The sequence below is a fragment of the Hermetia illucens genome, chromosome 1 (assembly GCF_905115235.1).
Source record: "Hermetia illucens chromosome 1, iHerIll2.2.curated.20191125, whole genome shotgun sequence".
NCBI classification, from domain to species: Eukaryota; Metazoa; Arthropoda; class Insecta; order Diptera; family Stratiomyidae; genus Hermetia; species Hermetia illucens.
In genome coordinates, this window is record NC_051849.1 from 214,214,125 (window position 1) to 214,233,718 (window position 19,594).

Consider the following 19,594-nt stretch of genomic DNA (forward strand, 5'->3'; position numbering starts at 1 on the left):
ACCCAGAATAACAATGAGTCGTTAAATGCATTGATCTGGACTTTCGCTCTTAAACACTTTCATTCTGGGGCCAAGGTTGTAGAAATAGCCACTTTTCTGGCTGTAATTATTTTCAATGAAGGCATTCTCAAAATCCTAGTGACAATGGGATGTCAAGCTGGTCACATATGTCAGGTTTATGCCGACCGCCGTAATGAAGCGCGAATTTGGCGGTCCGAACGACGATCGACTGACCTCGCTAAAAGAGCCAGAATTGAAACCAGAGAGCAACAATCGGCCTTACAAGACATTTGAAGAAATGGAGGGTGCTCTCTATGGACCAGGTATAGCAGATTAACGGTGAGTTAAAATTTTACTGTTGATAATTACATTTAAATTTTCAAATGCCTTTTTCTCGAAACTGCATCTTGAAAATCGGCTGCCACCATAGCTCAAAATCTATCCAACCAAATTCTTTGAAATTTTCACGACTTCTTTAATACATATTTCTACGGTCCGTAAACTAGGATAATTGCACTCGGACGTGGTGTAAAAAACACCAAAATCCAAAAAATTAAGTTTAAAAGCCCACCAAAAATTTACCTTTTAATATTTTCTAATCATCCTAGTTTGCGGACCGTAAAATATTGTCCACATTAAAAGCCGTTTAGTTTTTTTCCCTTAGATGAACACAGCGCCCTCCAGCGTGGCAGCAGAAAAACACCTTTTTTTAGAGATGGGTGTATAAATTGACACGTATTCCGAAAACTAGCCACGATATCAAGCTGAAAAATTTATCACATATACTAGAGATATCAATAAATATATGGTGAAAAAATCACGTTTCTATCTTTATCCAGTCCTCCAAAATAATTTTTCAAAAAAAGGCAAAAAAAACGGCCACGGGCATGACCCCCTTAATCCGTATGGATGAGGATGATCCAACCCGGAAAGTCTATAAGGGCAATATCTATGGTAGAAAAAGAAGACGAGGCAGACCCTGCCTGAGCTGGAGTGATGGCGTAGGTCAGGACGCCAGACAGTTTAAAGGGATATCGAATTGGTGGACCTCGGCGCAAAACCGGGATGTCTGGAGTTCCTTATTTAGGCCGGCCTAGACCGGATACCGGTTGTTGCGCCGTTGATGGTGATGATGATTTTAATGTGAAAATTAATATAGCGCATATTAGACCACAAAAGTATGATGACGACCAATTGTAGGAGTTCTTGGATGAAGACTCAACTCAAAGTCAACAGCAATTGAGTTTGAGTTACGTAACATGAAATGTGACGACGGACGGAAGTAAGTGTGAATCCAGTGTCGGACTAACACTAACTATGAAATTCCGGTCCAATAATGGAGACTTCCGATGAGGAGGCGAATGAGAATTTTTATGAACAGCTAAATGCAGTCTAGGAGACACATGCTCCAGGTGACGTTGCGATTATCTTGTGTTCATTTGAATGCCAAGATGGGCTTTAATAACACCTGGGGAAACAGGGTCTAGGTGACCGTAATTATAATGATAAGACCGCAGCTTCAAAAAGGAACGACAGAGAAGGAGGCAATTCCCCCTTAGGCTCCGGATTTCTCACTGTATCCCGTGATCGAAAAACTATAAAAAGTTATGTATATAAATAATGCGATTTGAGCGAGACACGTTAGTTGCCTTGCATAAGTGAGTGCCAAATCGTAGAAGTAGATCGTAACGTAATAAATGTAACGAACTGAAGACTTTATTGAGCGTTGTGAGTGGCAGTAAGATGAGCTTGAGCTCCAATACCGTGAAGAATCTCTGAGAGTGGAGTGGAGGGCACCACGACAAAAAATCTATCATTGTTTGGTTAGGGAAATAGAAGCTGCCACTAATAATAACTATTTCAGAACCATACACCGTATCACGTAACAACTTGCAGACGGTGGCAAATATTTATATGGTCAAACACTTTAATGGTGGGTTCTTCATGCCCTCGGGGAACCCTGAAAATTCGAGATCTTTCCCAATGAGTTGACCATTCCGTAGAAACTAATACCTGTTACCAGAGCGATATATGCTAACCTAAAATGTGTCGTTCTTCATCGTGCAAAAATCTGATCAGCATTTGTAGCCCAAAGCGGATTCTAAAAGGTTTTCATCCTGGCAGCGATAATAATTTTTTTGTTATCGGTGACATTCTTTTTGCTACTCTCGACCATGGCCAATGGCATGCAGAGCAGATTTGGAAAAGATAAGCAAAGTTGGACTGCCGACTAAAATCGAGATTCTCAGTCTGACGGGTCATCGCACTCTTCCTATTTCCATTGATGGCTTTGATCAATTTGAATATCAAGAAAGCGTTTTTTTTTTGCCGACGGTGGTGTTCAACTTGTTCGACGCATTAACAGCGTTGCATCTAATCGTCAACCGTTCACTCTTCTGTCCCCGCTTCTTCCGCTGCAACAGTCTAGCGCCTTAACCACCGGACATCAGTGCCTTAATAGTCCAAACCAAATTCCAACCCACAAATCTCAACTAAAAAGCTGCTTATCATTCTCATTGAACTTTTATTATTTTTTTTCCGCATGCTAATGTTAAAATTGTATCAATTAAATTTTCTCTTCATTACTACTTTGTGTTCATGGTTCTACTCGTACATATATACTTTAGGCAGTTTTTAGGCAATTAGCTAGACTTTTTAGAAAAAATGAGCAAAAAACTTATGAAAGTGCAAATTTTAATTTTGTCCTTCGTCATTTCACTAGTAAATCCAATTAACTGGAACCCATTGATGCTCGTGACTGAGTTGATCCAAAGCTTCAATAACTTTTCTAAAGGTTTCATCAAAATCTTCGTTAACTATAACCATATCGAAGTATTTTTCGTATTTTCGTTGTAAAATTGAGCTCTCTTCAACAGTTGATATAAGATCTTCATCCTTGAAGGTGAAAAAGATAAAATTAGTTAATATTAAATTTCGTTTGAGAAAGATCCTAGCTTACTTCATATAACGACGCTAATGACTCTAGTGTACGTGCTCGTCGAGAACTGTATCGAATCGAGCTTTGTCTATCGAACTGAAATAGAAAAAAAAACGAGTTAAGTCTTGATTCAAATAATCGAATGTTCGTGGATTCTCACCGTCAAATTGCGACTTGAACCTCCCGTGGCCCTTTTTTCTGCATAAATTTGTTTCAGTTGCTCCATTCCGGGAGCAGCGACGAACACAACAAATGGCATAAGTTCCGTACTGTTATGTAAAATCTTAAGGGCACTTGGGGCGCAGTCTAGAATGCACATTTTCCCTGCAATCAAATGATTTTATGATAGCAACTGCTCCTATGCGTGATCTTTATTTAGAAAATTATTATTTTTTGAATTATTTTACCACTTTTGATGACATCACGTATCGAGTCCAAATGTGTGCCGTACAAATTTCCATTATATTCTCCATATTCAAGGAACTTGTTTTCCTTGATCTCCTCTTCCATTTCTTCACGATCTACGAACCAATATCCTTTTCCGCTCTCTTCAAGAGCTCGCGGTGGACGGGATGTATCTGAATGATGGAGAATGATATTGTGATTTTTATGTAATCCCACATTTTCTTAGAAATATATTTATGTGAAATCGTCCTAAAGCTTGTCTACCGGATATGTTAGAATTTGGTAGGAGTGTCGTTACCAATTATTGCATTTTCAGAAAAAGAACACGAATTCAGACACAGGGCTTTTTTCCTTCGTGTTTGATAAAAGTTATTGATTGCTGATTTCCGAAATAAATCCATCTAAAATCTTGTTAAGGTTGTGGTTTGTCGAAGGCTAAGTGAATCTGGTTTTAAGAAATGTTCCACCACAAGCCTTGACCATCTACAGAAGGAAGAATGAACCTTGAGGCAGTCCTGAAATTACAGCTACGCTCGAAAAGTGCCCATCGTACTAGCTGTTGAGAAGTTCAACTTAGGCCTGCCGATCGGAGAGTACCACATCCTGGCTTAATAAGGAGCTCCCCAGTCGGGGCTTTATCTTTTCGCGAAGAATTGCCTAACTCAACATTGTATCGACATTCTTTGGCTACTTTCTCGACCAAGTTTGGAAAATATCAGAGCCGATGAAGGTGGATAAAAATGGCTACTCTGGGTTCACAATCGATCATGTTTATCCTCTTTTCGGATGTGATCAAAGCGTGTCACGCCATTAGTCCAACGCAACACTTTCGTCACCATTACCGCAAGACGCCGTTCATTATCTTTTATAGTCGGCCAATATTCAGAACCATAGAGGGCGACAGGACGGACGACATTGCGGCAAATGTTAGATTTTAAAGGTAACTTGATACGTCGATCACAAAGGATACCAGTTGTGGACCACCACTTCATCCAGGTTGCGCTAATAAGTGTAATACGTGTCTAGAAGATAAACACACATGACAAAGGTAACAATCTTATTATTATCCATAATAATAAGAAGAAGGAAAAGACTCTGCAATTAGGGAGAAACTATCAAATGGGAACTTCTTCAAGTTACGAACCTTATCGGATTCAATCAAATGGGTTGAGGAAGCCTTGAAAGAAGTGGAATGCCGAACCAATCCTTCCCATGGATCAGATGCCATAAGGAGAGTAATGATAGAGTAGGAGAGATCATCACCGATTCGGAATTGTCCACATACTGCATCGCAAATTGGTTGGTCAGAGAATGATTATCCATTCAGCCAATATGCTGTAAAGAACTCCTTTGAACTCATCGAAAAACTAACAGAGGTAGGACTCATACAAAACAACAAAATTATTCGATCTCAAGGTATTTTTTTGAAACACATCTACAAGATAAGCCATATACAAACTAGGGCTATGGTTCAACAAAGTGGACAACATCCTACAATGCAAGGAAAAGTAGATGTTTACACTAATCTAGCCTTAGTTTTTATGAATGCAACCTACTTTACCTTTCGAAAAAGAGTCGTAATGGCTACCCAACTACCACAGCCTTCTGAACAGGCGCGAAACGAAGCTGCTATTACCGACGGTATGGTTCAGGTTGAAGGGAAGGGAAATCTGATTTCCGACAGAATGGGCATATTAGAACGATGGGTTGAGTACTTTGATGAGCTACTGAACAACCAGAACATCGGCGAGTTGGAGGTCCCGCCAACTGACGACGACGGACAAATACTGCCACCACCAAGTTTAGGAGAAACAGTCCGTGCAATTCATCGGCTAAAAAATCATAAGTCGCCAGGAGCCGATGGAATTACAGCCGAATTGGTTAAATATGGAGGCGACCAGTTACACCAAGTGGTCCATCAACTTGTGCTCAAGGTATGGGATAGCGAATCAATGCCTGACGATTGGCAACGAGGCATAATCTGTCTCATACATAAAAAGGGAGATATCACACAGTGCAGCAATTATAGAGGTATCACGTTGCTGAGTACCATTTATAAGATATTCTCCACTATCTTGCTAGGCCGGATAGCCCCATACGCCCAGAATATCATTGGCCCATACCAAAGAGGTTTCACTCCAGGCAAATCAGCAACAGATCAGATTTTCTCTCTGCGGCAGGCGATGGAAAAACTGTTGGAATATGGACAACAGTTGCACCATCTGTTCATCGACTTTAAAGCCGCATATGATAGCATAGCCAGGGTAAAACTGTACACGGCCATGAGAGAATTCGGTATCCCAACGAAACTAATAAGACTGACTAGGCTGACCCTGACCAATGTGCGAGGCCAGATAAAAGCAGCAGGATCACTCTCAAAACCATTCGACATCAACAACGGTCTACGACAAGGGGATGCCCTATCATGCGTCCTCTTTAACCTGGTCCTCTTTAACCTGATGCTGAGGTGAATGCAAGAGGTACGATCCTCTTCAAGTCCACCCAACTACTGGCCTATGCTGACGATATCGACATCATGGGAAGAACCACCCGAGACGTACAAACTGCCTTCATCCAGATCGAGCAGGCGGCGATTAGCGCCCCCTACATGAGGATGGACGATTTCGTAGCCTACACAATGACGAAATATATGAGCGATACCATGACCGTCCGGTTGTGGATAAAATCCGGCTCAATAGGTTACGGTGGGCGGGTCACTTAATCCGTATGGATGAGGATGATCCCACCCGGAAAGTCTATAAGGGCAATATCTATGGAAGAAAACGAAGACGAAGCAGACCCTGCCTAAGATGGAGCGATGGCGTGGGCCAGGACGCCAGACAGCCTTTAGGGATATTGGAATTGGTGGACCTCGGCGCAAAACCGGGATGTCTGGAGTTCCTTATTAAGGCAGGCCTAGACCGGATACCGGTTGTTGCGCCGTTGATGATGATGGTTCAGGTTGAAAAATGATAGATTTGCGAGAGAGGAACAAGGAAAAATTGATGAAATTTTAGCCACCATCAACAATGTTCACCCTAACATAACATTCACCGCCGAAACAGAATCTAACGGAGGCATTTCGTTTCTAGATCTCCTAATATCAAATGTAGACGAACTCAAATAGGAAACCAACCGTTACACAGAGAACAATTCCAGCAACTTCGAATCACACATATTCACAAAAATTGTCTGATCCATAGATTGATCAAGTATCCGTAGCTAAAGGATTCCAAACCGAAATATCCTAATTGAAATAGCTGTCAAAATCGGATACACAATTGAAGAAATCTAATGATTGAAGAAAAGGAAGCTCTATCTGGTCAACACAAATGAACACTGCAAATTGTTCGATAAAACCAACAATAGGAATTTGAAACGGATAAGTTTACTAATATCCGATAGTTTCTACCGACTTAAGGGGGGAAAACACATTAGAAGGTTTTCAGAATCGATTTTTTTTTTGTTGTTCAGATCGGTAACTTAGCTATCCCAGAATACGCTTCAAAAATTTCGAAGTGAAATTCCTGTTCTTTTAGATTTTATGATCGGAGAACCAAACGCTCATTGGGAGCAAGCTCAGACTTGAATGCCCAGGAGGTAGTCGCTTTATGCCCTCGCGTAATACTTTATGTCCGCGTATACGGATGTATGTAAATAGATTATTATAGAACTTCGGGAAATTTCACAAGAAACTCCTGCATTCGAGTCACATCACGAATTTGGTCCCTTATTTCTTCCAGAAAAACTGTTGTGCTGTAAATGTGAAACCCAATCGTTACTTCCCTTTGCTAATACAACAGGAGCTCTTCCAGCCTGCGCTTGACATAACGCGATTCTAGAATATCTGAATTCAACAAGATTGTGCTACCGCACTTGTGAGGAAGGCAATCATGAACAAGTGCCAGGTATACTATTTAAAATTTTTTAGTTTGAAACATCCAGCGTTATATTGTTTGAGAAAAATGACGTATTGTAAAAAAAAACAGCATTCCACCCTGTAGACATGGCACTTAATTTCATATATCTCCAGTGTAATTAGTTAATAAACATTCTTCGTCTCAGCGTATACATGCGAGAAATTCGCTGATATGTAGGGACATCCAATCCATTTTGGTTTAACTAGAAAAGCATTATGTAATACGGTATGTAAATTTTGTGAATGGTATGTGAGCGACTAAAGTGCCCTCCTATGCTATGCGTGTCGACGGGACACATCAGTTGAACTGTCCCGATCTCCTTGACCATTCCATCTTTAAGCAGCCATTACAGGGTGATTCCCCCTGGGTCTGGAATAGAAATTTCAATGAAGGAAAGGAATATTAAAGAGGTCCGCACAATTTTCACCCGGTCTCAAATTTTCTCTCTACGGCCCTACACATAGTATCTGCAAAATTCATAATGCTGCCTCAGTAGATATTGGAAATGGAAACCTTACTCAATCCAAAGTACACTAGAACTTCGGAAGATTTTCTGGAGTTGGCTGCTGTCAACTATGAGAGCAGGGTAAAAAAACGGCCATGCTAATCACTAGAATATAATGACGATTCCACTAGTTCCCGCTCGTATATTGTGGTGGAGTTTTTATTAAAATCCAAATCCCCTCACGTTACTTAACCAAAGATGAAACCGAAAATTTGATGTGCCATCATGCTTTGGGTTCAAAGCAATTTGCGTGGTCTCGATTTTTATTTCAAAATTGTTGAATTTCGTCAAGGCACGTGATAAAATCTCTGGTCCTGTCAGGGAGGTAATATTTGAGAACCAAGAACTTCGCCTCTCATCTCGTCCAACTGCTAGCATTCGGCTCCAGCACGTGCCAGCCGATTCCTCATATTATCACGCGCTGTCGGTGTTCACAACTGGCAAACCTGCTAGGGCAGTTTGATTGGTTGACAGCTTTGGTGACCATGTTGGTGCTAAGGTGATGCAACGCTGGACTCTCATCGTAACACATTGTTGTGCAAAGGAAGTAAATCCGAAACAAAAATATATTATAAGGAACCGAGCAAGGTCCTCTCCCCTCACCGCAATGCACACTTTCCCCCGTACTGCAGAAATGGGTCTTCTCTCTATATCTTCTCAATAAATTGGTTTTCAACGTATAAATGAATATAATTCCATCACCTATTATGATTACTTTTATTAAAAATCTCTACTTACGTGGAATAACTGCTCCAAATTTATCTGGATCACTGTTAACTAGACGATTTTTTAGTGTACGTCGTCCAACTCCTCGTACACCAACTAAGGCCAAAGTCTTTCGTTTGAACGGAGGCATTCTCGTCACTTCTTCATATAACATCAGATCGGCTTTATCAAAATCGCAATTTGCCATTGATTTGTACATGGTTTTCTTCTTCCTTTTTGATATCTAAAGGGGAATAATTTTTTTAATTTTAACTTATTTAGGATCAAGACCGTCAATTTGTTACCCTTGTTCCACATATTCCGATTTTATGCACGTAATCTGCTTCGGGAGGAACATACGCTTTTCGGCGTTCCTCAAGTTCTTGTGACGGAATGAGACCAATTTCACTTTCTGGATTCGATAGGTTCTTCGCTTGCCACCAATTAGGATCTTTGACGTTGATGATCTAATGAAAATATATAAAGCATTTTTTACTTGTTTTTTTTTTTTGTAATTTTATTTAAGCTTGCGTTCGAGCGAACATAGCTGTTTTTTAATATTATTAGGTCCCAACTAGTAGCAAAAAGGACAATAAATTTTAATAGTAAAAAATGATAGAACCCAATATATTATACAATTTAAGTCTCAAAATATATTCAATAAGCATTACCTGCAAAATATCGCCATGCTTGAAGGCTACTCCAATATCTTGGCATGGCAAAAGTGTATCTTCCTCGGGATTGTAGTCGAACAGGGCTCGCATATAACACTTTGAAAAAGAAAGAAAAAAATATTACATGACTTGCAGTAGTGGAATATTCTTTTCATTGTTACTACCAGTTAGGCGAATAATTAACTAATGCAAACTAAATACAATGGAAGACATTGAATGCGAGAATTATCTATTATTTTAGCAGTAAAAAAAGAACATGGTTAAATATTCAAAAATTAGCTGAATATGTATTTGATAGCATTCCATTTAAAAATTTGATGCATAATTAGGAATAGCAATTTATTTAACTTGCGAAAATATTAAATTGAATTCGAATTTGGCAAGCAGTAACAAGATAACTGCATACGAAAAGAAAGTCTCTAAAGCATAATTTGAGATTTATATACAAAAAAATATAATAAATTTGGGTGGTGGGTAAATCGATTGTAATTAAAATCGCAATTAAGATCGTATTATAAGTGGAAAATGAAAGGTCAAAATGTAGGAACAATTCTCAGTAAAATTCGGTTAGTTTCTGTGAACCATTTGATCGAAATAGGGCTTCCGGGTGATATGCCCCAACGTAATCTCTGTAAACTTCCATCTAAATATATACAATTTTTTCCTTGAGCCCTAGCGTTGTCGAGAAGAAGGAAGAAGGCTCATTTTACCGATTTTGTCTTCCTTTTTCTTCAATATGCCATTTTCGCAATAGTGTTTCGCGATGTGAAAAGCGCCTTGGCCTTCACTGGTGAACCCTCGCTGCTCTTCCCACCCTGATTTAACAATCGTGCTCCTCGAAGGCGCTACAATCCGATATTGGTCCTTAGTCTCTTCAAGTGCCGGTCCCTACACTTCTCGGTCGAGTGACCGCGCCTTACAATATTTGAAACCGAGCAGCTTATAATTTGAGTTCTCCCATCTGTTTCGGGTTTTCCCAGGTAGTCGTTTACCTTTCCCTTTGCTTGGAATTCTTCTGTCGTCGATACGCTCCATATGACGTGCCCACTGGAGCTTTCGAATCTTAATATGGATGTTCCGTGTGGAGTCATTCGCTGATTTTCCTCGACGTTGGCGTCGATCACACTTGCCCTTGAAAGGTAATCGTGGCTCTCATTCTCTACATTCTCTTTACTGTGGTCGCAAATAGGGCAAAATTTCGGTCGGATTCACCTCCTTTGTCAAAAATTTTATAATCATTCTTTGTTCTGCGTCTGTTGTTTGGTTATAGTTTCCATCGGTATTGAAAAGACCTAAGAGGTTTAGGGGCGGGTTTATTCTTTTACTGAGAGTGCTCACTTGCCCCTTTTGTAATTTTTGAGAAAATATCGGCCGTCCTACTCATTCCCCTCTACATTTCTATGACAAGGAACCCAGATGAAACTGCTTTTGCTTCCCAGCCTGCTTAGCGCATTATTGCACTGTGGATCAGAATGACTATGTTACGATTGGGATTCAGAGTATACTCAGCCATTGGGAGACTTTCAGTATCGCCTCCATTTGAAGTGCAACGGCGAATCTCGGAAGACTTGCACCGACTGAACAGACCATCTTTGATCTGTCGATGAAGATTATTGTGTGCCTTACCTTGCAACAAGTCGCCGGATTTCCACTCTGCCCTGGTTGAGAAGCCCACAGTTAAACTCCTCTTGAAGCTCGAATTGTCTTTGGTGTATTTTTTGGAAATGCCCAGATTTCCCGAGGTACTTCGTCTAGGATGTTCCTATGGCCGTAGAGCGTTGCTGTCCAACATCAGCGCGCCCATAGTTTGACGACACGGCACGCTGCAGTGTATTTAATGTGGAGGTCCAGAAGGAAGAGGTGCAGGAGAACATTGAGAGCATCTGCCTGGCAAGACTGCAGAGTCCCAGCAATACCTGCATACGCGGTTCTTAGAATCCTATTAAGATTGGTTCTACCGTATTTCTTGCTGAGCACCAGCCATCACACAATAAAACCGTACATTAGGAAAAAGGTCCTCTTGCAAGAGTAGGAAGCTATACAGGCGTTCTTGACTTCAGATATTTTACATTGGGGTAATGCCAATCTCAGTCTGTTTAGCCGTGGAAAGTGGAATTCAAGTACCCTTTTCTTAGTGGTAAATAGCATCAGCACCGCTTTGATTGAATTTATGACGAGTCCGCATCTTGCAGACCACATGCCCAACTTTTCCAACGCGCACCCATTGATTTCCTCACAACGAAGGGAATCTTTGATACTAATATCACGAAACCGTCCGCATACGCCCCTTTCTTTGGCCGGCCCGTGTCTAATATCCGTAGAATTTCATCCATCACTATTAATCAGATTTTATTTAAAAGAAATAACGAAGTATTACATTTGTACATATGTAAGCTATTTTTCAACATAGTCGCCATTAATTTCGATGGAGGTAGTGAGGCGGGGGACTAATTTCTTGATGTCACATCGAAAACGTTTGCCATTAGCTTCTTCGCCCACTTCTCTACATCCCCCTGCACTTCTTCGCGCGTAACAAACTTTTTTCAATCATGTGCACCTTCAGAGAAGTGAACAGATAGGATTTTGCAGGCACCAAGTCAAGGGAATGCGGAGGTTGTTCAAAACCTCCTATTCACCACGCGTTCAGAAGTTATGCGCGTATTTCCAGCAGTACGGTATGTATTTAAAGAAAATACAGCTCCAGTAAGGTCTACAAGCCACAGCACAACTCTTTCTTGCTGTTTCTTGAGCATGATACCGTCTGGGATTTATTTGCAGAGTTTATAGCTCGACTTATTTTATCCGTGGTAATTACCGATTAGATATTCTCACACAACAGCATAATCTCCAAGGAAGGTGTTGACTCACAGTATTTCTCGCTGACGGAGAAATTCGTATGGAGCTCTAGCACCTGTAGAAGATTCCGTACAGAAGCCTGACTTTTCTAGAAAAGATGGATTTCTGTGCTCGATGCCCAGAATCTTATTGAGTCGCGCAAACTCACTGGTGCTTTCAATGTTCTGACAATAGCCAAACCAGCTCCTGACAGTCTTGTACCTCTTAAGGTAGTCCTTGTATGGCTGCCAATGTTAGTGCCTATAGCAGATGTTGAAACATCATAACCCCTTGGGAAATCTACTAAATTGCAACTTTACAAAACATTGGAGAGATCAGCATTAAGTTATAGGTTATAGTTGGAAGTCTGGCGTTGACGACACCAGAAGAAAACAACATTGTTGTATTTGGGGAAAAAGATACAACATAAAATGTTTAAACCAACACGAAATGAAGACGTGAAGGCCCAACAGATACTGTGACCTGGTTACGTGGCAAGTATGAATAAAGAAAAAAACGCAACTAAGAGCATTCAAGGTTACTAGGTGAAGACGGTTGAAGACGTGCTGAAAAAAATAAGATTAGTGAACTGGATAATCATATCCCATTAACGGTTTGAATGGCGAAGCGTGGTCGACAAGACAAAATCCCGGCAATGGCTGCGATGCCAGGTAGAACATTATTTTGCTATCACAGAAGATGTTTAGCTCCCTGAGGAAAGCATGATTTCACTTCAATGAATTAATCACCGAAGATTGCAAAACGATCCGTATGTTTTCTATTGAAATTGGATAACTAAAGGACACTAAACCGTTGCATTAATTGTTGCAATTTATTTTAACTTTTAACGCCAGAGAGGCATTTCTTATGGCCGACGAAAGAGCCAAACCAAAAGTGAGCAGGCCGAATTCAAAAATAGCCCATACCTGACTATGAAATAAAAAATGCTAATTTTCTCTACAGTCGAACTTGTAAAAATACATTCCAGTGAACAAAGCTTAATTTTCGGCTAATAATATGGTCATCTTATCAGTTACGGACATATATTTTCATGCAAGACCTTACCGACTGATTAGGGCAAAAATAGTACAGTACATTTTCATCTTAGGAAATCTATATATAATAGTACGAGGAGCATTTAATCTATATATAATGCTATGAGGAGCACCCATCGGTGATTTTTTACATCTTAATATTGCAAGTAGTTTTATGAAATTCCAATTGAATATATGGGAACGAGCTTCAATGACACAATCTAAGAATACTTTTCATAAAACTAAGGTTATAATTAAATGCTAAGAAAATTAAAAAAAAGCGCAAAGCAAATACTCACTGTTAATTTTTTGCCTGGTTCTAAATTTTTGGCATTTTTTACCTGGCCTCCAGACATGGTCAGTCTAGCCGATTTGATTTCTTCATCTACATTCGGACCGATCTTCAATGTTAGAGATTCTTTTGATTTCGATACTTCCGCCTGAAGTTCTTCGGGTGTATTCACCGGTACACCGTTCACCTCGAGAATAACATCGCCAGGATGTAACATTCCTTGCTTATCAATTATTCCGCCGGCTAATATTCGCGCTACCATAAGTTGATTATGATCGTCAACTTCAACTGTTAAACCTAAAGGTTCGTTGGGCTTGCGCCGCAACCCAACCATTTTAATCGTTTCGGCAGGCATGTCGCTGTTTAAATATTCAATTGGAAACAAATGGCCTTCTTTACTTTCTGAATCGATAATTTCGCCTATTTCATCATGGGAGCTGAGTAAGGCCTGGTGGGTATAGCGATTTAATTTAGGAAATGTAGAAATGAAGGATATAAATACATTTAGGTGTTACCTTAATATGTGGCGACTTGAGTAAATTAGATAATTCACCAGCTTCCGTACTAGAAGAGCCGTTGCAAGCTCGTATAGTGTCGTCTAGTAGAGCTTTGCTATTTGTTTCTATTGGATGGTAATCAGGTTGATGATGGTTCCAAAGATCTTCTACCTAAAAGATAAATACAATCTGCATTATTAACCAGAAATGCCTATAATTCTGATTCAATGCGGCTCGGATTGATGGTGATATTGTATGATTGTTGGGCGATGAACTGTTCAATACTATAAAAATGATGAATTGGAATTTATCCTATGGCAAGCATGTAGGACGTGCCGAGGAACCGCATTCTGTAAATTAGAAAGCGTCACCAGACCACAATGTAGACAGCTATTACCACCGGAAATTAAAGCGTTTAGATTATCTATGGAACTGTTTAAGCGGATGGTAGTTCACCAATTTATTTGCATGACATGATCCCAAGCCTAGGTAAAGGAGGAGGGTTTGATGCAATGTGTTTAATAATGTCCTCAGCTAAACTAGAATTGCTAAGCTCAGGGAAAGGAACAAAAGTATAGGTGGGGTTACTCCTCTATACTAGATCCTCCTACTCCTCCTTCCCCGACCAGTTGACCAGGATAACGCACCGAATGTCCTTAACAAAAAAATGCCACCGAATAATAAGAGTGTTGTCCCTAAAAAAAAATTAGAGCATTTACTTCAGTCGATGAAGCAGACCAGGGGCAGCAGGTGTCTGCAAGCTTAACATTGGCACTTTCACCGGTAAAATGAGGAATTTGTGGAAGCCCTTAGGAAGAGATGCATCGATGACAAGGGCCACGATATAGAATGTGAATTCGGCAAACTTTGGTAGCCAACGCACTTAATATGGTATCAGCATTGCCATCGCTGAGATTTTCGGGGACACTGTTAAAGAAATCAAGCAGAACCATCGTTGCAGTTGACTGCACGATTCATTTCTTTACCGCCCAAATACTACAGATCGACCTGATACCGATAAAAACACTTTCTGGCGACTATTCGATTTGTGATGTTTCTGCTGACGATTAAATTATTATTGTGGATGACCTTTATGATTAAATAGGTGAAAAGACAGACGGCAACCTATGTTATTATAGTAAAATGCAGATCAAGTATTCTCATAAGGTGGCCCTCTATTTTCATTTTCGCTGACAGCAAACCGATGAGCCGCGACGGAGAGATGATGAGAATACATTGAGTAAATATTAACGCAAGAATTTGTTCATATACCAATTCCGTAAGCAAGGTCTGTATTCGAAAGAATCACTATTAAATAAGCTAAAGAGGCAATCAATCGAACGAGACCATAGGAAGCAACAGGAGCTGATGGCATTGCTGCTGAGCTTTGAAAAGCGAAGGCTCGGACTCAACACTTTGGGTCATTAAAACGTCCAAATATTGAAAAGAAATCAGTCTGGCGGAATGTTGAAATTGCACTCTGTTTCGGTTGCTATTCTATACTGTGGAAATATGGGAGCTCATTCTTAACAAATCCATTCACGGCGTCCTCGAAATTATTGTGAACTAAGCTGGAATTACTAAGAACCAAGCTCTGGTTGTCCAGAATTGTAACAGTACTGACGTACCGCGTCGATTTTAAAGAGGAGTTTGACAGTATTCCACACAAATTCATTTAGTATCAACTGCGACAATATCTACTGCATTGGCAACCGGAAAAGCAGATTTCAAAGTGTGACAGATGCATCAATACTATTCGCTAATTTGTCGATGTTCGCCGCTTCCTTCAGATCATGGTTACTTAGCATCACGTAACAATGCTGATTTCAAAAAAATCGTCAGGCCGTGGAATGGTCTTCCGATTACTATCAGTGACAGCGGCCTAATTAGAGTTGAGGGCTTTAAGTATCTTGGATTGATAGTCTCGAGAATGGTGAACTGTACCATGAAATTACTTCACCTATTAATATTACCTGGGTGGATTGGCCCTCCAAACCGGATGCCCGTTTCTTATCGATACACCAATGAATGCCTTAAATCCAAAATCTACTACAGCATCGTTTGCTTTGTACAGTTCCGAGTACTAGGCAACCACAAAAGACAACGAACGCCACTCAAAGTAATGGAAACGAAGATGTTGTTGAATCAGTGAGCCCGGGCTCAGTCGCCTCCATGCTGACAGAGAGTCAGGACGTGGTTGGCCATAACTCCGTTTCGAGGATTCGTAAAACGGCGTGATGAATCGTTCTATAGGGTAACTTTGCACTATCAAATTTTGTGGTAAACTTGGAAGTCAGCCATCAAAATGTTTTCAGTGATTTAGCCCAACATATGAATCGTCTGGATAGCTCAGGGGTTAGAGCATTAGGTTGTCGTAATGAATTGTCTCCTACAGGGTACTGTAATCCAGTAGTGTACCGTTACGGTCTTGAATGAAGTGCTCTAACACACTTCAAGTCCCCGATCCCAATGGATTGTTACGTCAACGATTATTACTATTATGTTGAGGCTAATCAAAAATAGTGCCCGAAACACTACTAAAAGCTGTTAAGACAGCTATTGTTCACAGTAATACACCTACAACTGAAAACTCCAGAGGCATTAAGCGGCAATACCTAAGTTATTAAATCTGCACCTCAAAGCTAAGCAACTAGTATAACTTTTGAATAATCTTTTTTTAAGTTAGTTATCATTAGTTTTTTTAAATTTAGATATCATCGACGACACAACATAACAATTGGTATCCAGTCTAGGTTTGCCTTAATAAGAAACTCCAAGCATCCCAGTTAAGCGCCAAGGTCCAATTAGGTATCCCTAGCAGCTGCCTGGTGTTTCAGCCTGCGCTACCTTTCTTCTGAGGCATGATCCGCTGCCTTTTTTTATATCACAGATACAAACAAACTTTTCGGGTGAGCTCTTCCCCAGGTATAGGGATCAGCAGAAAGCGGAAAATATCTCATATATGATCCTCAGCAATGTAATACTTCTATTTGGGGCAGCTAATGCGCTGCCTATCAGCAGATATTACTCCGCAGCTTCAAACCTTGAGTGGACGTTGATGAACGTGTTGGTATAGTTGGTCGCCTCTATATTTAACCAATCGGTTATTATCCCATGGGCTCTTAGCGATTTATGATTCTTAAGCCAATGAATTACATGGACCGTTTGTCCCATGCTTTGTGATGGCAGTATGTGCTTCGTTTTCCATCAATTCGTCGATATTTTGGATATTGAGCAATCCATCAAACTATTCAAACCATCGCTTCAATATCTCGATATCGTCGGAAATCTGATTTTTCGCTTTACTGATCGGCGGAATTCGTGGTACGTGTCTACGTTTTTTGAGATTGCTACATTTCGCGGGATGTGGCATTCTCCCGTTGTGTTGCTGCTCATTCAAGCCAGTAGTTCCGATTTTTTTTTTGTCGTCTGGGTGGAAATATGTTTGTGCCGTATCAATGATAATCATCCCAGCTCTTCGCTTTCCAGAACTCAGATGCGATATCGTCAGGTTCTGTTGCTTTCCCCGATTTCATTCGTTTTATTCTTCAGTTGCGCTGATATGAAGGTCCCGCGGGTTTAACGGACATGGATTGATTTGAAGAACACAATCAGAGCCCCGCCATAGTTGGAACAGCGGTACTGGTTTAAACTGAGTGCCGGATCAGCATTCATACCAGTGGATGCAAGGCCTATCTAACACCTCTGCTGCAACGGGGGTACGGCACCTGAGTTATACAGCGCAACTCCACACTTGAGCCACAAAGAAACTCCGCCCGCGATATAGGCATAAACAAAACCACCACGAACTCCCACAAGGAGGCCAACCGCAAATAACCGGGCCGAGAGCACATTCTCCAGGAGCATATGCTCTCAGAGGTCCATCCCGGTTCCCATGGTACCAGATAACTTCCGGTATAGCTTCGTGGCAAGAGCCATTTCAGATCAGTACCTTGCAGACTCGGGTCTTATCGCCCTTCTTGAGTTCGTGGGGACGGGACTCCCCAACGGGTTGGCTGGAAGTTGCGCTGACAGGTGGAACTGCTCCAAATGTCGACAATGATTGTTTAAGTGGAGTATGAACAAATTCTTCAGTTAAAATCTGCTCGAAATATTCTGGTCATCTATCCGTCGCGGCTGGACGGTTGGCAAGGAAAGTACCCTTCTTGTCATTAACGCAAAAGAAGTGTTCGGTATCCTGTGTGCGTTCGTTTCAGCTTACAGATCTCGCTTGCCATTCCGAGTGTCCAGTTTATTGTAAAGATTTTTGTAATGAGCCGTTCGGGTGACAGCGATCGCTTTCTTTGCTTCCCGGTTGGCATTCTTATAAATTTTCCAATTGACCAGGGTTTTATCGTCGAGAAACTTGTGGTAGAGGCGTTACTTTTCACGGAGCTTCATTTCAAAATCATCATTCCAAAGCCAAGTTGATGCTTACCTGGCTTGGTGATCCCGATGGTTGCAGAGGCCGCTTTGTGGATCGTGCCTTTAAATTGGTTCCACGATTCCTCCACATTCGTAATGGTTGGTAATCGCGTGACACCATTTCTTCTTTCTTCTCACGACATCGCCACCATTTAATGCGCGGCGGGCCAGTGTGCTCTTTACGCTGTTTTATCGGTGGCTTAATTGGCAGGATTCGCAGATGCGATAGTCTCATAGGGAACGACTTTGGAATCAGTGATAAAATGTCGGCGTCTTATGAAAATAATAGTCGATTTGCGTTTTACTATTCCCACTATAAAATGTAGGAAGATTAGACAATTGTTTGATGAACCATATAAGTACAAGGTCTTGGGTGTCCGCAAAATCAATTATACGCTCCCCACCCTCATTGCGCGCTCCGAACCCCATGGCACCTGTTACCGTCTGCCTTTTCACCCACATGCCCATTAAGGTTTCCGGCAATGATTATACAGTCGTCAGCTGGCACGTGACAAGTCTCTTCATCGAAAAGTTGCCAGAATGCATTTTTCTCGGCATCAGGTCGACCTGTCTGTGGTGCCTACGTGGTGAAGAAGTGAATAGTGTGATCAGCTGATATAATAGTGAGCTTCATCAGCCGGTTGTCAAATCGTTAATGGCATCACGGAAACCCTCTGAGATGGCAATGCCAATACCGTATTGAGTTTGTGGGCTACCAAAATAGAGAACTTTATAGCCATTTTTACCGCGTTCGTGTTGGCTTTTGGCACCAAACCATCGGGTTTCTTGCAGAGCGTAGATATTAACGCGCCTTTTTCGAAGGGCTCTTGCGAGTTCCTCAGTCTTTCCAGTTAGGTTGCCAAGATTTAGCGTGCGGGCACGTATTTGTTTTGCTTGGACTAACTTACTTACGTCTTGACGCCGTCCATGTGTCGAGAACCTTTGCCCATTTCTCGACAGGACCGGCGCCTGTCCTGCTGCGTTGACTGAGGTGGACGGCCTAGTATTTTTTCGAAACGATCATGTTGTTTCTAACGACATTGGATGCATTTTCTTGGTAGGTCTATTGCGGGGCCTGTCACCAAGAGAGATCAGGTAGGATTAAGCATAGTGGAATAACTCAAACTATACTTTATTTATCAGTTTCCCTGATCTCAACATTTTATCTTTGTTTTACTGAGTATAGTACAAAGTACGTTGCTTCAAAGCCTCCTTCTTTACCTGGGATTGGGACCAGCCTGCTATGTTAATAGCTTAGTATTTTTCGTTTATTGTTAATCAAATAAATAAACAAATTCAGATTAAAGCCATCCCATCTCATTGTTTTCCTTGACAACAGAGTTCGTATTTAAAGGTTCCCTAGT

At 41.0% G+C, this 19,594-nt stretch overlaps 1 protein-coding gene across 6 annotated transcripts in view; it reads right to left on the bottom strand.

The window, feature by feature from the left end:
- Positions 1 to 2,504: 2,504 nt before the first annotated feature.
- The window catches only part of LOC119649754 (MAGUK p55 subfamily member 6), a 33,207-nt gene continuing 16,117 nt past the window's right edge, over positions 2,505 to 19,594 (bottom strand). For 4 of the 6 annotated variants that reach the window (XM_038052067.1, XM_038052073.1, XM_038052089.1 and 1 more), the window contains 9 exons: positions 13,824 to 13,976; positions 13,316 to 13,756; positions 9,145 to 9,243; positions 8,779 to 8,940; positions 8,507 to 8,717; positions 3,346 to 3,516; positions 3,099 to 3,262; positions 2,960 to 3,034; positions 2,719 to 2,895 (listed from right to left, as the gene is read on the bottom strand). In XM_038052067.1, coding sequence (XP_037907995.1) covers positions 2,719 to 2,895; positions 2,960 to 3,034; positions 3,099 to 3,262; positions 3,346 to 3,516; positions 8,507 to 8,717; positions 8,779 to 8,940; positions 9,145 to 9,243; positions 13,316 to 13,756; positions 13,824 to 13,976 — 1,653 coding nt within the window. Of the gene's footprint in view, positions 2,896 to 2,959; positions 3,035 to 3,098; positions 3,263 to 3,345; positions 3,517 to 8,506; positions 8,718 to 8,778; positions 8,941 to 9,144; positions 9,244 to 13,315; positions 13,757 to 13,823; positions 13,977 to 19,594 lie in introns of all 6 variants that reach the window. The other 2 variants (XM_038052050.1, XM_038052058.1) reach the window with 2 other exon arrangements.